The sequence below is a fragment of the Rosa chinensis genome, chromosome 7, assembly GCF_002994745.2.
Source record: "Rosa chinensis cultivar Old Blush chromosome 7, RchiOBHm-V2, whole genome shotgun sequence".
Lineage (NCBI taxonomy): Eukaryota > Viridiplantae > Streptophyta > Magnoliopsida > Rosales > Rosaceae > Rosa > Rosa chinensis.
In genome coordinates, this window is record NC_037094.1 from 5,208,568 (window position 1) to 5,228,107 (window position 19,540).

At 38.2% G+C, this 19,540-nt stretch overlaps 3 protein-coding genes across 3 annotated transcripts; 1 reads left to right on the plus strand and 2 right to left on the minus strand.

The window, feature by feature from the left end:
• The first annotated feature begins 492 nt into the window (after positions 1–492).
• LOC112176993 (protein ASPARTIC PROTEASE IN GUARD CELL 1) lies at positions 493–2,245 on the plus strand. The gene has a single exon (XM_024315139.2). It carries the CDS (start codon positions 571–573, stop codon positions 2,068–2,070), a length of 1,500 nt encoding a protein of 499 aa, XP_024170907.1. The 5' UTR covers positions 493–570; the 3' UTR covers positions 2,071–2,245.
• Positions 2,246–5,747: 3,502 nt separating this feature from the next.
• LOC112175184 (peptidyl-tRNA hydrolase, mitochondrial) lies at positions 5,748–8,519 on the minus strand. The gene is made up of 8 exons (XM_024312847.2): positions 8,129–8,519; positions 7,951–8,035; positions 7,410–7,477; positions 7,276–7,326; positions 7,064–7,137; positions 6,495–6,553; positions 6,313–6,389; positions 5,748–6,224 (listed from the first exon to the last, which is right to left on the minus strand). The coding sequence occupies exons 1-8, from the start codon at positions 8,435–8,437 to the stop codon at positions 6,111–6,113; spliced, it is 837 nt and encodes a 278-aa protein (XP_024168615.1). The 5' UTR covers positions 8,438–8,519; the 3' UTR covers positions 5,748–6,110.
• Positions 8,520–9,307: 788 nt separating this feature from the next.
• On the minus strand, positions 9,308–16,904 carry LOC112179878 (protein CASP). Its single transcript, XM_024318370.2, has 19 exons — positions 16,631–16,904; positions 16,055–16,165; positions 15,705–15,883; positions 15,301–15,450; positions 15,075–15,163; positions 14,814–14,923; positions 14,573–14,667; positions 14,279–14,334; positions 13,666–13,831; positions 13,301–13,393; positions 12,498–12,626; positions 12,191–12,310; positions 11,810–11,890; positions 11,100–11,207; positions 10,839–10,982; positions 10,533–10,634; positions 10,328–10,407; positions 9,896–9,988; positions 9,308–9,813 (listed from the first exon to the last, which is right to left on the minus strand). Exons 1-19 carry the CDS (start codon positions 16,704–16,706, stop codon positions 9,753–9,755), a joined length of 2,043 nt encoding a protein of 680 aa, XP_024174138.1. The 5' UTR covers positions 16,707–16,904; the 3' UTR covers positions 9,308–9,752.
• Between the last annotated feature and the right edge of the window lie 2,636 nt (positions 16,905–19,540).

The following is a 19,540-nucleotide window of genomic DNA, read 5'->3' on the forward strand; positions in this document are numbered from 1 at the left end:
GATCCAATGTACCTATTTAAACTCTCCTATCTAAGAGATGAGTATACACACAAAAATTCATCCAACTCTTTCACCCATTAACTTTTACTCTATTATACTGGAGAGGATTGTATGTACCCACAGTGCAAGTGCACTGTAGGTTATTTTAATCTCTAAAAAAATTACAGCCACTCATCTAATTCACTCCTTTATATATTTTAATATCAAAAAAATTACATCTATTCATACTGCAAGTATCCATACACTCTTCTATTATACATCCTCCTTATCCGAGAAAGTGAAAAACCAATCCTGAATCCTCCCTGATCTATAATCCTAGTCCTCTCTGCACCCAAATCAAGTAAAACAATGACGAATTCAGTAACGTATATACGTCCACACTCCACACCAACCCGGATAGCTTTTCCATAAATTGTAACCCCCCCACCTGTGGGCCCCTCAACCCCACTTCCCACTTCAATGCTCTCTCTAGTCTCATCTTCTTCCTCCTCTCATCTCCTTAAAGCCTAGCCCCTCACTCCCCTCAGTTCCCACTCATCTCTCAGAAGTCAGATCTACCTCTCTGCTACAATGGCGCAGAACCCATTTCGCTTCTTCGTCTTAACCTTCTCAGCTCTCATCTTCACTACCCTTTTTCCTCCCACACTCTCCCGCACCGTAGTATCAGACACCACTGTTCTCGACGTCGCCGGTTCTCTCAGCCAGGCCCATGACGTCATCTCCTTCGACCCACAAACCCTCAAGCCTTTGGACCACCAAGAAGCAGCTGAGCTACAACCACAAGCCCAAGCCCAGCTCAACTCCTCCTCGGTCTCGTCGCTCACTCTCCAGCTCCACCCCCGTGAGTCTCTCTACACCTCCCAGCACAAGGACTACAGGTCGTTGGTCCGCACCCGCCTCGCCCGCGACTCGGCCCGAGTCGACTCGCTCAACACCAAGCTCCGGTTTGCGCTGCAGGGGGTGAACCGGGCGGATCTGGAGCCCATGCAGACGGGGATCCGACCCGAGGACCTGTCCACTCCGGTTACTTCCGGGACCAGCTTGGGAAGCGGCGAGTACTTCACACGCGTCGGCGTCGGCAACCCGGCGAAGCAGTTTTACATGGTGTTGGATACCGGCAGTGACGTCAATTGGCTCCAATGCCAGCCTTGCTCCGACTGTTACCAGCAAGCCGACCCGGTTTTCAACCCCACCGGATCCTCCACCTTCCGCCAGCTCTCCTGCGATGCGCCGCAATGCTCGGCTCTCCAGGTCTCCGCCTGCCGCAACGGCAAGTGCCTCTACCAGGTCTCCTACGGCGACGGCTCGTACACCGTCGGCGACTACGTGACCGAAACGGTGTCGTTCGGGAACTCCGGCGCGATCAACACCATCGCGTTGGGATGCGGCCACGACAACGAGGGTTTGTTCGTCGCTGCCGCCGGACTGCTCGGACTCGGCGGCGGTTCTCTCTCACTTCCTTCGCAAGTTAAAGCTTCGTCGCTGTCGTACTGCCTCGTCAACCGCGACTCCAGCGCGTCGTCCACACTCGAGTTCAACTCTGCCGCGCCCCGCGACTCCGTCATCGCGCCGCTGCTCAAGAACCGCAAACTCGGAACCTTCTACTATGTCGGACTCACCGGGTTCAGCGTCGGCGGCCGTCCGGTGTCGATTCCTCCATCGCTTTTTCAGATGGACGATGCCGGCAACGGCGGGATCATCGTCGACTCGGGAACCGCCATCACTCGGCTGCAGACGGCGGCCTACAACGCGCTCCGCGACGCGTTCAAGCGACTCGCGCCTGACCTTACTCCCGCGGGCACCTTCGCGCTGTTCGACACGTGTTATGATCTCTCGGGAAAAACTAGCGTGCGGGTCCCAACGGTGTCGTTTCTATTTTCGGGTGGGAAAAGCTTTCCTCTCCCCGCCAAGAACTACTTGATTCCGGTGGACAACTCGGGCACTTTCTGCTTCGCCTTCGCTCCGACGTCGTCGGCTCTGTCCATCATAGGAAACGTCCAGCAGCAAGGGACACGTGTCAGTTACGACTTGGCGAACAATCGCGTCGGATTCTCTCCAAACAAGTGTTAAATGACCTCTGTAGTTAAAGTAAAAAAACATAAATGAAAGTGGTAGGATTGGAGTTTGGTTTAGGTCAAATCTGAATAGGGTTTGGAAGTTTGGTTCGAAATATGTGTACTGTACCTATTCATTCCTCATAAATCTAAATGAAGAAGGTGCATTCTAAGGTTTCAATTTTTTTAAAGCGATATCTTCACAAATGGTATATGAACTTTAGGCCATTCTACATTTTGGTGTACCAACTTTCAAAACTATCAGAATGGTGTATTAAGTTTGCTCCAATCTTTCATTTTGGTGTACCCGTTAAATTTTCCGTTATCTTTACAAAAAAAAAGAAAAAATTCCGTTATATTTCCTTTAGCTTTATCAGTTTTTTTTTTTTGTAAAGATAACGGAAAATTTAACGGCGTACACCAAAATGAAAGATTGGAGCAAACTTGATACACCATTCTGATAGTTTTGAAAGTTGGTACACCAAAATGTAGAATGACTTAAAGTTCATACACCATTTGTGATATTTTCCCTTTTTTAAATGCATTATTTGTGTATCTAGGCTTACCAATTACTATAGGTATAAATGTCAATATTGATGTTAGTGTATTATGTAGGTGGGAGTTGTACGACAGTGTGGCCCATCTCATCTGCTATATAAATTTTCAGTACAATTTTATAGGAAGGGGTCATGAACTTATAAATAAAGCAGTCAGATAACTAGATTTGTCTGATGTTCCATAAAATCTCGCTCTCTGTATGAGAACATGACTTGAGCAAGTGTTTTAGCCTTTAGGTCATGAGCTTATAATTTATAAGCAGTTAAATTTAGTAAATTTATCTAATCATTTTAATAAATCTCACCCTATATGCAACTTCATAAATCATAGGAACATGAATTAGATCATAAAAAAAAAAGGACGTGTTACGTGGTGATACGACCGCTCAACTTAAAATGTTATCCATTTTCTGGTTGGTCATGTAGCACTAGTCTCTTATTGTGATCACGTATAGCATTACTCCGGTCCAAATTTGAAGGCGGGGGTCACGCCATCGAATATAAGTGATACGTTACAAAAGGGGTTGCAACGTTGCATGTGTGGCTCGTGTCATGGTATTGGTGTTACATGTTTGCATGTGAAAATTTTCAAACTTTTGGGCACTAAATTACGAATTAGCAGCTATCTCTCATTTTCGTCCGGTGCGATCTGGTGGGGGACGAGGTCACATGGGGAGCGTAGGGCCCACTTTTGGGGAGTGGACGACAACGTAAGGGTTTTATTAGTAGTATGAGCACGCACTTTGTTGGTAAGACCTTGGTTTCTAAAGTTGGACTTGTGGGCCCGAGTCCCGTGATTGTCGGCAGATTTCTACTAGCCCTTATTGGGCCCTTTCGCTTTAGCATGCGGATCCACACGGTGTCTGCTTCCCAGCCCAGCTTTGATGTTCATATCAGGGTTCTAAATATCTTCACTCACACCCACGTATATGTCGACAGTGGTGGTAAAACCGGTCAGTAATCGATGAAATAAATTATGATCAATCACACTTGGGTTTATATCTAACGGTTGAAAATAAAATAACTCAATTTAAAAATAATTTTTTTCACTATTAGATTTACATTCAACGGTGGTTGAGCATAATTTATTTGGTCAGAGTGAACGTGAGTGTATATGTCGATAGTAGATATATCATTTTTTCCTAACAAGTGCACTATATTAGTGATATCTCTTTGATATATCTGTCAATATATCATAATATTTGGGTATTGATATATCTATGATGACCCATTTTTTAAACCTCTATTCATAAAATTTTTCGCTGATCTGTGATTCGGTATCTTGTATTTTTGATAACAACTTAAAAATTTCGCGATCCAAAAAGTTATATTATGTTTCTGAGCATGTGATAAAGATATAAATATTTCGAGTTTTAGATTTAATTAACTAGTAGATCTCACATCACAATTTTATTGAACATGATAGAAATGTTTGTAAATTAGCTCCTCGTACTAAATAATTATTAGCCTTTTATATAACTCCGGTTTCTCTAGTGTCAATGTCTTGATTTTGGTGGCGGTGGGAGGGTGAACGCTCTATCACCGCAATTGTAAGCACATCTACACAAGATAGGGACTAGTGCGTGAAACATTTGAATGCCACAAAATTTAGGTCCAATCATAAACTTGAACTACCATATGCAGTTGAATGCCATAAAATTTAGGTCCAATCATAAACTTGAACTACCATATGTAGTTATGATAGCGTCCCAAAGTCGATGCAGAAATATTCATCTGTCTATGTTCCTTCATTTTAAGTGTATAATAATTGATATACATAAAATCCTCCAACCCCAAACCTAAACTGTAGACCATTTACGATTCAAAAGATTTTTTTGACATAGTTTTGATTGAAATTACTCGGTAGTATTGTTTTAGTTTAAATCACTGAAAATATATAGGTCAACCTATAAGATCTCATAAAGGTCAAGTGGCAGGCGAGGGTTCTAAAGAGTATTTTGACCACTTGACATTTCAAGGCCAGTGATCTTACTTGGACCACTTCACATTTCAAGGCCGATGATCTGGTATCTGTGCTGTAAACTTGCGACTTGCGAGTCAAGAATAACAGAGAATGCACAGGAGGGATGAAACAACAAGACGACCAAATTTTCATATAATCCAACATGTTTTGTCAGATTTCGAGAGAACAGAGAACATCAGAACAGTACGTTGTAGAATTTAACACGGAACATCAGTACACCAAGTGCATTTTTGAATTATTGGACTTTTGGGCTGTTGTTTCTAATCAATCAATCAAAGCATGAGACACGAACCAAACGATTATGAGCCGACTAATATGTCACTCTCATATTAATCAATTTAGTTCAGATTCAGACAAAAAAGATTACTATAGTTCAATAGTACAATGCAATCACTTCGTTTGCCCAAAAAAAAAAAGGGAGAAATATCACTTTGGTCATCGAACTATGGCTCGCTCGACACTTTGGTCATCCAACTTTTAAAAACTTCATTTTGGTCATCGAACTATATCACCGTATATCACTTTGGTCATTCCGTCATTTTCTTTGTTTTCTCTGTTAACTCCAGAGGTATTTTGGAGATGAAATGTTTTACCCGCCATTTTTATAACTTAATCCAATTTTCCCCGCCTAAACATAAAACTTCATCCAATTTTGCCAACTTTTTCCTCCTTTTATTCATGCATTCATCATCAATAATCAAAGCATGCAACAAAGAAAAATAATCGAGTCAGAGAATGATTCAAAGTGAGGGAATATAAAAGGAAGAAAAATATTGATTTAATAAATTAAGGAATTATAAAAGGAGGGAAAAGTTAGTAAAATTGGATGAAGTTTTATGTTTAGGCTGGAAAAGTTGGATTAAGTTATAAAAATGGCGAGTAAACCTTTAAATCTCCAAAATACCCTTGGAGTTAACAGAGAAAACAAACAGAATGACCAAAGTGATATGTGATGATATAGTTCGATGACCAAAATGAAGTTTTTAAAAGTTGGATGACCAAAGTGTCGAGCAAGCCATAGTTTAATGACCAAAGTGATATTTCTGCCAAAAAAAAATGCAATCACTTTGTTGTAATATTCTTTACTTTTTTTTTTTTTTCAGCAATCACTTCGTATGATATACTTAACAATAAACAATTTGGCAATACAGATGATATAAATTGCTAACAACATGATTTGAACCTCTTTATTTGTACAAAGATTATGACAAAGTAAAACGTTCATACAGATGATATAAATTGCTGGAGCCAGAAATGTAAGGGAAAAATGAGAACCACATCATTGGATTACTGTTGTTCTAGAATGTTATTATGAAGTATAGCCGCAGCTTCTCTGTCAAAGAATGTAAATGCTTGCAAATTCCCGAACGGTTTCTGTATAAGTCTTCAGTGTAGCACTGTGAGATAAAAAAACCTTGAGGGAACGATGAAATGGATGATGATTTACCCAAATGAGAAGTCTAAATGTAATATTCTGCTTCTCAGGGTAACCAAAGCTTGCAACCTGAAGAGCAATTAACTACATTGCTCCAAGGGCTTGGCTGTGTTAACAAACGTTGCCGCTTTATTGAACCCTTCAAGCAAGAGAATCCGCACCGCATCTATGCCATGTTGAAGTGTAAAATCTAACTGAAAATCATACACAGGGAACTGTTAAGAGTCCAATGTCAAGCCATATGTAATTCTCCCAAATTATTGCATCACAAAGTTTACAAACCTCTTCACGTTCTTGTTTAGTAAAGGGACGAAGAACAAAGTTGGCAGGGTCCATTTTCCCAGGAGGCCGCCCAATGCCTAAACAAATTTCACCATTCATAACGAAATTTCACCAATTCAATTTCAATAAAAATTTGCATATACGTATTTTGGAAAGACTTTCCGGTGCTCTAGGTAAATTACCGATTCTCAAACGTGGAAAGTCACGGCTTCCTTTAAAATGATCAATTATACTTCTCATCCTGCAACATAAAGCAAATAAGGGAAATCAATTAAAACTGTTTAAGGGCTTCTTCTGACTCTTTGAATGTGGATATACAGAAAATAACAAAAACAATATTATTTGCTGAGGATCTCCAAGCCTCAGGCACCCAGAAAATTCGACAATCAACTTGATGGACACAAACTAAAGAGACAAATACATGCAACTCAGCAATGTTATTATGACATGGGGAAAGAACATCCAACAACCACACTACCGGTTCTTCCTAGTTGGAAAAGTCACAATGGAGCAATAAATTTCATGTTTTTTACATTCACTACCACATTTATTCCTGGCAGAAGGATGACCACAGTCTAGGAAATTCTCCATTGTGTCCAAGAGACGTATAAGAATTGCATGTAGATCAAAGTAATCATTCATTAAGTTGAGTGGTACAGTGGTGGATTTGCTCGAATTCAATTAGATTTTACCTGAGATACTCCAGTCAAATTTAATAGACATTACTATATCAGGAATATGTTAAACTTACCCATTTTGTCCTCCATGTCCACCCTTTGGCAACAGCCGCAATTTTGTGAATGGCAGATCCAGATCGTCAAAGATCTGACAAAAAGAAATGAAAATTTTGAACATTATAGAGAAACAGGAGGGGGCACTCTGGCTCAGAAGAAGGAAAATGAGGCACAATGAGAGAAGATACTGTAATGTAGAGATCAAGTCAACAAGGGAGAGAAGCTATACCACAAGTACTTGCTGCAATGGAATTTTGTAATATGAGACGATGGCTCCAACCTTCAGAAAAGGATCCAAGCATCAAAAAACCATCACAGAAACATGTTCACAAATCAAGACAACTCGTGAGATGGCTTACTTACAGACTCACCGCTTTTATTCATGTAAGTTTGCGGTTTGGCAAATATAACCGGGGCATCCCCAATAAATCCTACAATATGAAACAAGCAGGATAATGAATTAATACAGTATTTTCTCCACAGTTGGGAATCTTGGAAAAACGTAGTAAAGGGCCTGTATTTCATATGGTCTAATATTTCAGACACATGTGTAAAGAGATATGTGCAATGTATTCTCCAGACTGAATATAATAGCTTGTATTCGAATGATAAGTTGTCTAAAGTTCTTATTCTAAAGACATGAGAATGCTGCCAACTCTTATGCATGCTATGCAAAGCCTATTATAATCCTCTATCGAATCAACTGTGATTCAGTTGCTGTTTTCGGAGTAACTACATCTAAAACCAATCACACAACATCTTAAACCAGAGAATGTAGACTCAAATTAGAAAGAGAACAAAGGCAACTGGCAATTTCACAGCCTGTTGATCATCACATTATATTCGAAACTAGAATATTGAAGCATTGAATCGAATGTGATGATAAAATTTGAAGCAAGTGTACCTTTCCCAACAAGGGCTTTGAAAGAAACACTGCTCAAAGCTATCCCTTCAGCTTCGGCTATAGCATCCACCATCTCGAAACCCACCTGAAAAAACAAAACGCCACCATAAATATTATACCGATTTCAAATCAAAATCTCGAAATTTGAGGGGGGGGGGGAAAGAGTGGTCGTACGGACATTGTGGCGGGTGCTGCTGTACTTCTTGCCGGGGTTTCCGAGTCCGACAATGAGCCACGGCAGCTTGGGCGGTTTCTTGGGTTCCACGGCGGCCGCTTCGGAGCGGGAAGGCGGAGTAGACGCGGCAGAGGATGAGAATTGGGCCATTATCCGAAGCGAGAGAGATGGTGAGGCGCGAAAGCAGTGACGGCGGCAATTGGGGAAACGAACGGTGGCGATGGAGGATATAGAAGCAGCGACGCTCATTTTTGATTGGATGTGATTTGTATGAAGCAAATAATTGTTTGAGTGTTGGAGAAGTATGGACATAAAACCCTAGGAGAGAGGTGGGCTATAGAGGAAGATAGACGGAGAGCCTCTCAGATGGGGTCTATCATTATCATAAACCCCTCTATTGACCGGTGTTTGCCACACAGTGTGTAACTTTCCTTTACTCGACGACTTTTCGTCGGTTGAGGTTTAGATTTTTGATGGCATGCTTTTGTCGACAACATTTCTTTAGTTCTACTTCTTATCGATGAATTTTCATCGGTTGAGTTGAGGTTTTTTTATGGGATGCTTTTGTCGACGAAATTTTGATAGTTCAAATTCTTACCGATGAATTTTCATTGGTTGAGCCATTGCGGTGAGATTTTCTATGGGATGTTTTTTTTTATTTTTTTGATTGAAAAAACATTACAATGAAAATACAAAACCACGAGAAACATCCCCTCTTAGCTGATCCAAATGAAACAATGGAGACACAAAAAGGGGTAAACAACAAAACCATACATACATGTGGAGTACTGAAATTCTATGGGATGCTTTTGCCAACAACTTTGGTCGACAAAGGTGCATTCCTTCTCTTCTAAAAAAAAAAAGGTGCATTCCTTCTATCGGAAACTGTTCGTTACGATTTTTCACAAGTTAAGATGAGATTGTTAAATGGTATGCTTTTGCTAAAACTATAATGCTAATGTGCGGTCACTATAATTTCCAAACACATTTTGAACGGAGCAAATTTTTAAGAAGATAATTTGAGCTCGAGCTTATTCCACAATTGAGTCGAGCTAAACCCAACTCAAGCTTGATTTAAATCAGGGGTGACCCTAAATGAAAGCAAAACCGAACATAACCTTGAAAAAAAATGGAGCTTTAAAGCAGTACAAAAGATTTCCTTTTTAATCCCCGAAAGGAAAAGGAAAAACAAAGCTACGTTTTATTGATAATCCCCAAACATGGGAGTGAGCGTTCAACTGGGTAAATGCATGTTGGTTTAATTGTTCGTCTCATTCATTATTGCTTCCCTTCATATTTGTTTCTTCACTTTGCCAACATTTTTTCTTGGGTGACTTTCGCAATGAGCAACTGTTCTGCAAGCCAGAAGCAGGAAATTGCTCCAAAGACTGAAAATAACAGCCCAAAATATGGTTGAACAGAACCGTTGAACTCATCGAACCATTCTAACAGAAAATATGGCCATCCGAATGGGATCGACTTGATTTGTCCCTATATCTATAATTTTACATACATGCTTTACAGCTAATTAGTGAAGGGAAAAAGAAAAGAAAAGCCAAAACACAGGCAGTATAACAGTCATTTATGTTGTATATACATTCTGCAAAGCTTCAGAATGTCGCAGAGCCTAGAGACCATGTGGGAGATTCTGAGTTGTGTCCCCGACAAGGATATCCTCCTGACCATTGCTGCACAAATAGAAAAAGAAAATAATATAATCAAAAAGACTAACCAGTAAAACCGCTGCAAATACATCAGAACATAACATACCTGAGATAACTCAGAGCTGACATTCGGTAGAGACAGGTGAATACCAGTATATGCAACCCAATGGTGTAGAAAAATGCAAAAGTCCGAGCATACCTGCAACCATAACTCTTAAATTAATTGAAGAAGGGTATGTTATGTCTGAACATGAATTAGAGTTATAAAGTATGCCGAAAGGAATGAGTAGATACTAGACAAAAAAAACACTTTCAGCCTTTACACCTTATATAATGTATTATATATATATATATATATATATATATATATATTACACAGGCACATAAAAACCTGACAGCTAAAATCATTGTCAAGCCAAGATTTAAGAATCCAGGACAGGAATTCACACCATGAAATTAATAAATAAAAACAGAACACCATACTACAGAAGAAAGGAGCCGAATCTGAGTACTTGAAGCTAAGATTATGTATTCTTACTTGTTGCCAAGAAGAAAACGTCCACTGCTAAGAGTAATTCTGTCCCTGAAACCCAATTCCTTGTACCTTTGATCCCTTTCCTGTGTACAAAAAAAGTTTATTATATGATTGCTAACAAACAGAAGAAAGCAGAAGGAATATATTACAGAAATGCATCTCAGCTAAGGAACTTCAAAATTTCACCAGAATGTAAACATTGCCAAACCTTTTTCGAGAATGCTGCAAAAGGATTTATATCATCCTCATAGATCTTCTTGTACTTAGATTCAACATCTGAGGAGAAACCACTTTCAAGATCCTCTGCTTGCTAAAATATACCAAATAAAAAGAAACAAGTATTAGAAAAACTAAAACCCACATATTTTGTTAATGAGAAACCAACTTTTCTAACAAAAAGCATATACAACACAGGACAAGGAGTCCGCTAGACTAAAAAACAAAATGCTAGCAAGAGAATATCTTAACAAACTAAAAGCAAATATTAGGATGAAGATAGCGACATATATATCACCTTCTTTGATCCTCTAGACACTACTTTTTCAAGACTGTAGTCCTGAACATAGCGAATCTTTCCATACAGCTTGACATTATCAGCTTTTGTCCTTTCCAGTTCCACTGTTAGAGCTCCTATCTTTTCCTTCAACTGTCTAATTTCCTAGTATATACAATAGCAGTCGACAAAATTACTCGATTAGACTTGTAATCCAGCCATATGGAAAGGGCAGATTAAACAACCAAAGCAATTATGAGTGTTTGAAAATAAAGGACGAACTTCTTCTGTCTCTCTCAAGCGTGCCCTGAATCGATCTCGCTGATTGCAGATAACCTTAAGCATTGAGCTTTGGTCTTGGTCCGAGGAAACATGCTTTTGTTCTGCATTCTGATTCAGAAAGGCTATTATGAACAAACCATATAATCTGGAACCAATTGATTGCATAACCAAAAAGAGCAAGAAGGCATGCACAATGTATGCCTAGAACTATCACTTAAAATAACTTAAACACAAAATGTGTATGTACATAATTGCAAAAAAGATCTTGTTAGGATTAATTGTTAAAGTCTCAAAACCAACAGAGGCCAGTGGTATAATTAGTGTGAACAGAATCCGGCTATCAACAATGGTGCTGTCAGGTTGTTGAAGTGATCCACAGCCCAAAGAATTCACAATATTATTAAATCTGTAACGACAAAACTTCATGTAGTTTCCAGAAATGCATGATATACTTCCAGTTTCTTGAGGAAAAAACGAACGACAAACATTAACATGTGACTTCATACTTTCTTGGACAAAAGGTGTTGCACATTTATATCCCAAATGAGCAGAGCCAGAAATTGTATCATTGCAGCCACAAATTATTGACTGATATAACTGTTCAGCTCTTATGTCCAACAATGATTATTTAAAGAAACGGAAATATGTGATGGCAAAAATGAAAGATGGATATAATGAGACAGGGAGAGAAGGAAAGAGAGGAAGGGTACCTCTGATAGCTCTGTGCTCCTAGCCTCTGATAGATCCCAGTCATCAAATAAATTTCCTTTTTTCTCCTTGGAGCTATATCCCTGCAATGGGAGATGAAATTCAAATTTAAAGAAGAAATATATATATATATATATATATATATTTTTGGGGGGGGGGGGGGGGGGGAGGGGAATGAACCTAGATGTCCTTAGGATGCTGATTTGTATGTTTATGAAATCTAAGGTAACTCCACTTGTAAAAATTATAAATGCTAAATATATAGTTCGATATTCACAATGCAGGCTAGTTAAATCCAATATGCTTCGTAAGTTCGTAGTTCATATCATAGAAGGCAAAAGTAACACATTCATTTTGGTCAGCATGAGTCCATTGATGCTCACCTTCAGTATATCATCCTCCAACTTCTGTATTAATTTTTTGTGTTCATTAACCTTTTCTGCAAGTTCTGTTATTTCTCCATCAGCCTTTTCCAACAGAGATGATTTTTCTGAAAGTTGCACCTGAAAGCAGCACAAAGCAAAAATACACAGATACATGACAGATCTCAATGAAATATTCAATAACCTAATCAAAGACCCCGCAAAAAGATATTATCATCTCTATAAAAAGTTCAATTCCAAATCTGTATCTGAAGAGCCAGACTGATTTGGTCAAAAGTGTGTGCATGGAAGTGAACAAGCTTCATACCTTCAATTGTGTGAGTTGGTGTTCCATTTTCCGATTCTTGTCAAGAAGAAGAGACTCCATTTTGCTCATCTCTTCCCCACTTGTAGCAACTTCCCAATCTTCAGCCTCAATTGAATTATAACCCACTGCCTACAAATTCATCAAAAAGTTAGATTGACAGAACATTGTCTGGGACCAAGAAAAGGAGGACAATGTTTACAACCTAGTTCAATGAAAGCAAACAAGATGCAAGAAAACAGCAGAAAAGACGAGAGATAAACAGAAAGATACAAATAATACAACCAATATGGATGGGAAGTCAAAAGTAGAACCATGCAATAATCAAATAAATAATAGAGCCACTATTGTTGGTATTTGGATTAATCAACGAAAGAAGATTGAATTCCAATCCGATATATATCATTTTGATAATGGCAATTACAATTTCAAATTAACAAACATGACATAATCCTTCTGACATCTGTTTAGAGACCAGTCACATTAATTGTTCTTTGTTGTAAAATGATAGATGAATACTCAAAACCACACTGCTGAAGTTAATATTAGTCACTTCCTATAAAAATAAAAAATAAAACAAATATAAAAAATATGTGGTGAATTCATTCATGGACATTGTCCACACTGAACGTAATTATGTGTTATGAATATCTCTAAACAGCATCAATGGCAAAGTCCAAAATCAACTAAACAGTAACTAAAGATTTCCAGGACTTTCAATGAAAATCATCAACATGCAGCTAAAATGAACAAAAATCATAGCATGCAACTTCTGAGCTAATTATGTAGAGAAAATGTCGTATTACCTGCAAAATCTTCACCTTTTTACGCAAATCATCAACCAGTTTTGTTGTTGGCCTTGCTTGAAGCTCTTTCTTCATCTCCTCAAGAGAAGCTTCCTGAATTTACAAGACAGAAATATAGTTAGAGAAGATAAGAAACTACAGAAGTTAAAATCTTTGGTATATAAGATACTGAACGTAAGAGACAAGTATGTCTATTCCATCACTCCTGTTTTTCTTTATTTTTTCTATTTGTTTATGGCATCACATTGCTAAAAACAAACCCTACCTATTAAGGGAAAAAGACACTAAGCAATGCAATTCCCCCAACCCCTAACAGTACTTTCAGCATAAGAAGAAAGTATCCTGGAGCAAGAAGCTAAATGTACCTTTTCAATGAGCTGTGCATTCAACTTCTTGATCTCATTCATGTGCTCCTCTCTTTCATTTGATAAGGTGGTTTCAATATTGTGAAGTTCCATGTTGAGTTCAGCTATGATCTTCTCTTTGGCACTTAAAGAATTCTCAAGGATGCTATTTGAATCTAAATTATCACTGTGCGGAGCAAACAATTTAAAATAAAATTATATCCCTATGATAACACAAAACTAATTTATATAGAGCTCCAATAGAGGAAAAGAACATTATGAAGTATATTACAAGAATATAATCCCAGGTACAGAGCCCGGGTAAACTCCAAATAAGACTAGCAGAACACTCATTCACTCAGTTACTTTCACGATGTTCTTGTCCAATTCTAGATGAGTTTTGAATTCAATATATGGAATATAGTTACGACTCCAAAACGCCATAGCTGAGAGCAAAATACTCGGGTGAATTGCTTAGTTCTTTATATTAAAGACTCTAATTTCCCAAGCAAGGTTTTCCCCTAATAGATGGTTCACAGTATAAAGCAGTTACCAATTCAAAGAAAAGGAAAATAGATTGAAACCACAATTTCTAGGGACATGCACTATGAAGTAAGACAGTGAAGTCCCTCACCTTTTCTTATTGTCAGTTTCTTCATTAGCTGACTGTAACTTGGACCGCAAATGTCCCTGCAAAAACATTCAATGAAAAAAGGGCCTAAACAATGAAGAACCAACTAATACAAGAATGAATAATGAAACACAGAAGAACCATAATAGCAGTACCATGAACCTTTACAAACAATGAAAAATTAGAAAGTATGATCCAATTGCACAAAAGACTAGTGCCACTCAATGAAATATACCCCTTCGTAAAAGGTGGAGTTATGAACAGCTAAAAATCTTGTATTAAAAGGTTTGAACGCACCTTCTCCATCTCAAGACTAAGAAGCCGTGTCTGAGCCCGTTCAACTTCATCCATCAGAAGATTGACCTCAGATTGCTTCGTTGCCTTCTCTTCCTCTGAAATCATTAGGAAAATATGAGATGCCTCACGAAAAGTGGCAGAGAAAAACAAGCATAATGTTCAAACCATAGGGCCTTGTCACACACACACACACACACACTAAAGATGCTCTAAGAGAACTAAACTGGGGACATGAACCCACCTGATTGTGCACGAACCTCAAACAATTGGCTTTGAGCAAGCTCATGTAATTTCTGCATATTGAAAACACTGTCTTTAGCTTGTCGTAATTGATCCTGCAACATTTGCTCTCTGTATAGAATGGAGAGATCATCAATCACGTTATACAAGAAAATAAAATACATTCAATATGTTCTCAACAGACACAAAACAAATCCATTAAGAAAACTAACGACGCTTCATCCAAACAAATTTCCATACTTAATATGTGAGCAATACATACCTCTCTGTCAGGACCTCAAGTACTTTCTGGTTCTCTTCTGCAAAACTCCGTTGCTTTATCTCCACAATTTCTTTAACTTTATCCTCCATCTAACCACATTGAAAAGGTCCACCCATTAGGAAGAAGACATAAATCAGTGCCATATTGAGACTGAAAAACTTCGAACCACATGAGAATGTATAGTGTTTCTTTTCTTAATTTAAAAGAGACACTACACACTGCTCACCTGTTGCTCTAACTGACGGTTGCGCTCTTCAAGTCTTCTTATTGTTGCCTGCTGATTCTTTAGATGAGTTGCTTCTGTCCTGAACTCCTCAAGCTCAACTTTCATCTTCCTATTCTCAGATTCTAGCTCAGACAATTTAAGATCTTGCTCCTGTGGGAGATGAAGAAAAGTTATATTACTGAAACATAGACACAGCATACAACCTACAAGCCGAGTGCACAGAAGCCAAGCACAAACTATACAACATGCAAATTCACAAATAATGTTTCAATGCTTTGATGCTTTCTGTTTTCAGTTCATCATTACATACTTAGACCCCTAATGTATTACGCCAAATTACTATCTACTAAAAACATTTAAAATTTGATGTCACGGAACACTAAACGAAGCATGCTGGTACTTACAGCAATTGAAGCAAGTGCAAGATACGGATCTGGAGCCTCGTAAAGCTTTTGATAGATGTTAAGAAAAGCATTCTCTCCGAATTTTGCTCTCTTGGTAAGATTATCAACTTCTTCTTGGTAACCCTTAAGTAAAGAATTGAAGAGATTTAGCTTTTCCTCCGGTGAAGCTTTCTTGAAATCTGGTAGCAACCCAAATTCCAAATTAAGAAACATGTTCTTCATGATGCAATGTGGAATTAAAGTTACAATTAAAAAGCCTTCCACGAAAGCTACCAAATATCTCCACTTTTCAAGTAGAAAATCTGGCTGACAAAAGGAGAACCTCATCGTTAGAATATAAAATGGCATACCTCTTGTGCTCTCTGCAAGCTTCCGCCTATTTTTCTGGCTGTTTTCCTGATTCTCAGCTATCCTAAGCCCTTGCTCATCCAGTACACTTTTTTCCTTCTCCAAATCAAACTCTGTAAGCAAAAAAACAAAAGAAGCCATTAATAAAACAAACATTCACAATAATCTTCCTGATTTGCTTGTTCACACAATTCGGCATAATTCCAGTTCAACAAACCAAGACAAATCCTGGATACTTTTCCAGCTTCGTCTCCGATATTCCATTAATTCCACTCTCACTACTAGTTTACATCTAATAACTTCTACTTCAATACTCAACAATCTACACAACACCAGTTTCGCAGTTTCATCAACAAATTAAGCGCGCATACGTATATTTCTACGTCTATACATGATCAAACTACGCAAGCTAAAATTTCCAGCGACATACAAATCCAATAATCAGCATCAAAATGTGAAAGTAACAACGGCAAAATGCAACGAACAAGTAAGAAGCTATCGATTCCTTATACAAATTTAGCTATCACACTCGTTTTTCTCGAGCAAAACCGCAAACAAATCGAGCTTTTCAGGCATACCTTTCCAGAAATTGGAGACGACGGGAATGGGAGACGACGAGGAGTTCGATTTGTCTCTATCGGATCCACCTTCCATGTTCACGAAATCGGATCTCTCTCTCTCTCAGTCTAAGACGGCAAGTCGTTTCTGCGATCGGAGCCACCGGTAGGTGGTGGCGTTCACTGAGATTGAGCACCAGAGAATGAGAAACGGATCTGAACTTTTGATTTGGGAGATTTATGGTGTGTGCGCTGAGCTTTCTTCATGTTTAATTCATCAAACCTCTGCTCGCGACTTGAAACTGAGAAAAATAGAAGGATTTGAGTTAAATTACGTTTTTACCCCTTTATTTCCAGGTAAACGCAATTTAATATTTATCTTTTCAGATCTTGCAATTTATCCCTAAAGTTGCTCCAAGTTACGGTGAGGATTCTGTCGGATTAAGTGATTATTATGCTTGTTGCATACATTTCCTTCATCAACTCTTAACTACTGGATCTATGTTGTAACGGAGGATGGATGTTGAGAAAAACAATACTTTTCATCGGATTACACGAGATTACAAGGCAAGGGCGAGGCCAACTAGAGCAAATTGAGTCTTCAATTACAAGAGATCACATTACACACCTTTTCATCGCAGCCCGACCACTTCGACGGAGAGGCCACCACACAAGTAGATAATATGTAAAAATGATAATTGATGTATTGATGATGATTACAATTAAGAATATTACAAGATATATAAGAAACCAGTCTACCATCTATGATATGGAATAATCTAAATCCTAAGTATTAATACAACAAAATAAATTACAACGATTGACAAAATATGGAATGAAACAATAAGTATTTACACCTAAATCTTTTCATATCATGAGTGATTCTCAACAGTCCCCCTTAAGTTTGAGAGTCAATGTCATGAAGTTCCAACTTGAAAACTAAATATTCAAAATTATCTCTTTCCAAGGACTTTGTGAACATGCATGTCTGCAATTTGTAGAGAATAAGGAACATATCTAGTAGAAATCAATCGGCTTGTAGCTTTTCTCGAACCACATGGCAATCAGTCTCTATATGTTTTGTTCTTTAATGAAAAACCGGGTTGACTACAGTATGTAATGCAGCTTGGTTGTCACAATACAAAGAAGCAGGCTTATCATGAATAACTTGAAAATCTTGTAAAATGTACCTCAACCAAGTTAATTCTCTACAAGTCATAACCATAGCACGGTACTCGGCTTATGTTGATGAACACATCACATTACCTTGCTTCTTGGAAATAGAAATCAATGAATTACCTAAGAAAACACAATATCCAATTCTTGACTTTCTTGTAGCTGGACAACTTGTCCAATCTGATTCACAATAAGCTTTTAAAGCCAAATAATTTTATGATGGAAATAAAATGCCTCTACTCGAATTTTCTTTAATAAAATACAATACTCCCATGCCAACTTCTATATTAGGTTTCCTTGGCTGATTCATGAATTGACTAAGAATCCAAACAGAATACACAATATCTTGTCTTGTCACAGTGAGATAAATGAATTTCTCAATCAATCTCCAATAACGTGTGGGATCTTTAAGAATTTCCCCATTTATAGGTGTAAGATTTAGATTTTGTTTCATATGAAAATGACATGGATGTGCTCCTTTAAGACCTACATCAAGTAGAATATCTAATGCATATTTTTGTTAAGAACCGAAAATTCCTTCCTTGGATTGTGAGACTTCAATGCCTAAGAAATGTCTAAGATTGCCAAGATCCTTTATGCGAAATTCCTTACGAAGAAATGCATCTAATGATTCAATGACTTTGGGATAATTTCCAGTGACTCAGTGAGCACAATATAGTCAATATAAATGAGAACAGCAGTGAAAGAATTACCAACCACATGTGTAAATAATGAATAAACAGCCTTGGATTGCCTATAACAAATCTTTTGAATAACATTAAAAAATTTAGAGAACCAATTTCAGGAAGCTTGTTTGAGATCATACAATGACTTATTTAGTTGACATACCAGATTCTTCCCTTGTCGACTGAATCCAAGTGGAGGAATGAAGGTCACCATGAAGAAAGGTATTTTGTATATCCATTTGATGAAGACTCCAATTATGGGAGACAGCAATAGCGAGGAGACACCTAAATGTGGTGAGCTTGGTAGTAGATGAGAAAGTCTCACAATAATCCACCCTTTCAACTTGGGTGTAACCCTTGGCAAAGAGGCGGGTCTTGTAACGTTCAATGGTGCTATCTGAATTATACTTGATGTTGTACACCTATTTGCCGCCAATGGGTTCCTTGCTGGGAGGGAGAGGAGTAAGGCTCCAGGTGTTGTTAGCCTCTAAAGCTTGAATTTCAGATGTCATTGCTTCTTGCTTTTGCAAAAGTGTTAGGTTCCACATTTCGAGTAATATTGGCAATAAAAGAACGGTAAGATGAAGAAAATTGGTGATAGGAAATGTAATTAGAAAGAGGATTACGCGTACCTTTATTAGGGAATGGCCACAAAGACCGTGAATCCTCCTGGGTAGGCAACACAACATGAGAACAAACATAATCTTTTAGTTTGATATTTGGTTTTATAACGCATTATGAGCGGCAAAGAACATGGACAATATCCTCATTTGGTACTGGAGGAGAAGAAGGATGTGAAGATGGTGATGAAAGTGAAGAATTGCCAAGTGGAGGGATGAATAAGGTGAAATGTTGATGGAGGTGTCTGATCATTGGGATGAGTCTTATGGTTAGACAAAATATCTGGAGATAAAGAATTGTCAGCTTGAGGAGAGGTGTACGTGTTCAATGAGAGAAATCATAAATGTAGATAAGGGTTCTTAAGAGATATCATTATCAGGAATCATATTGGGAAACACAACATCATGAGGCTACATAGAAAGATGAGCAGAATCTTGCTTATAAAGAA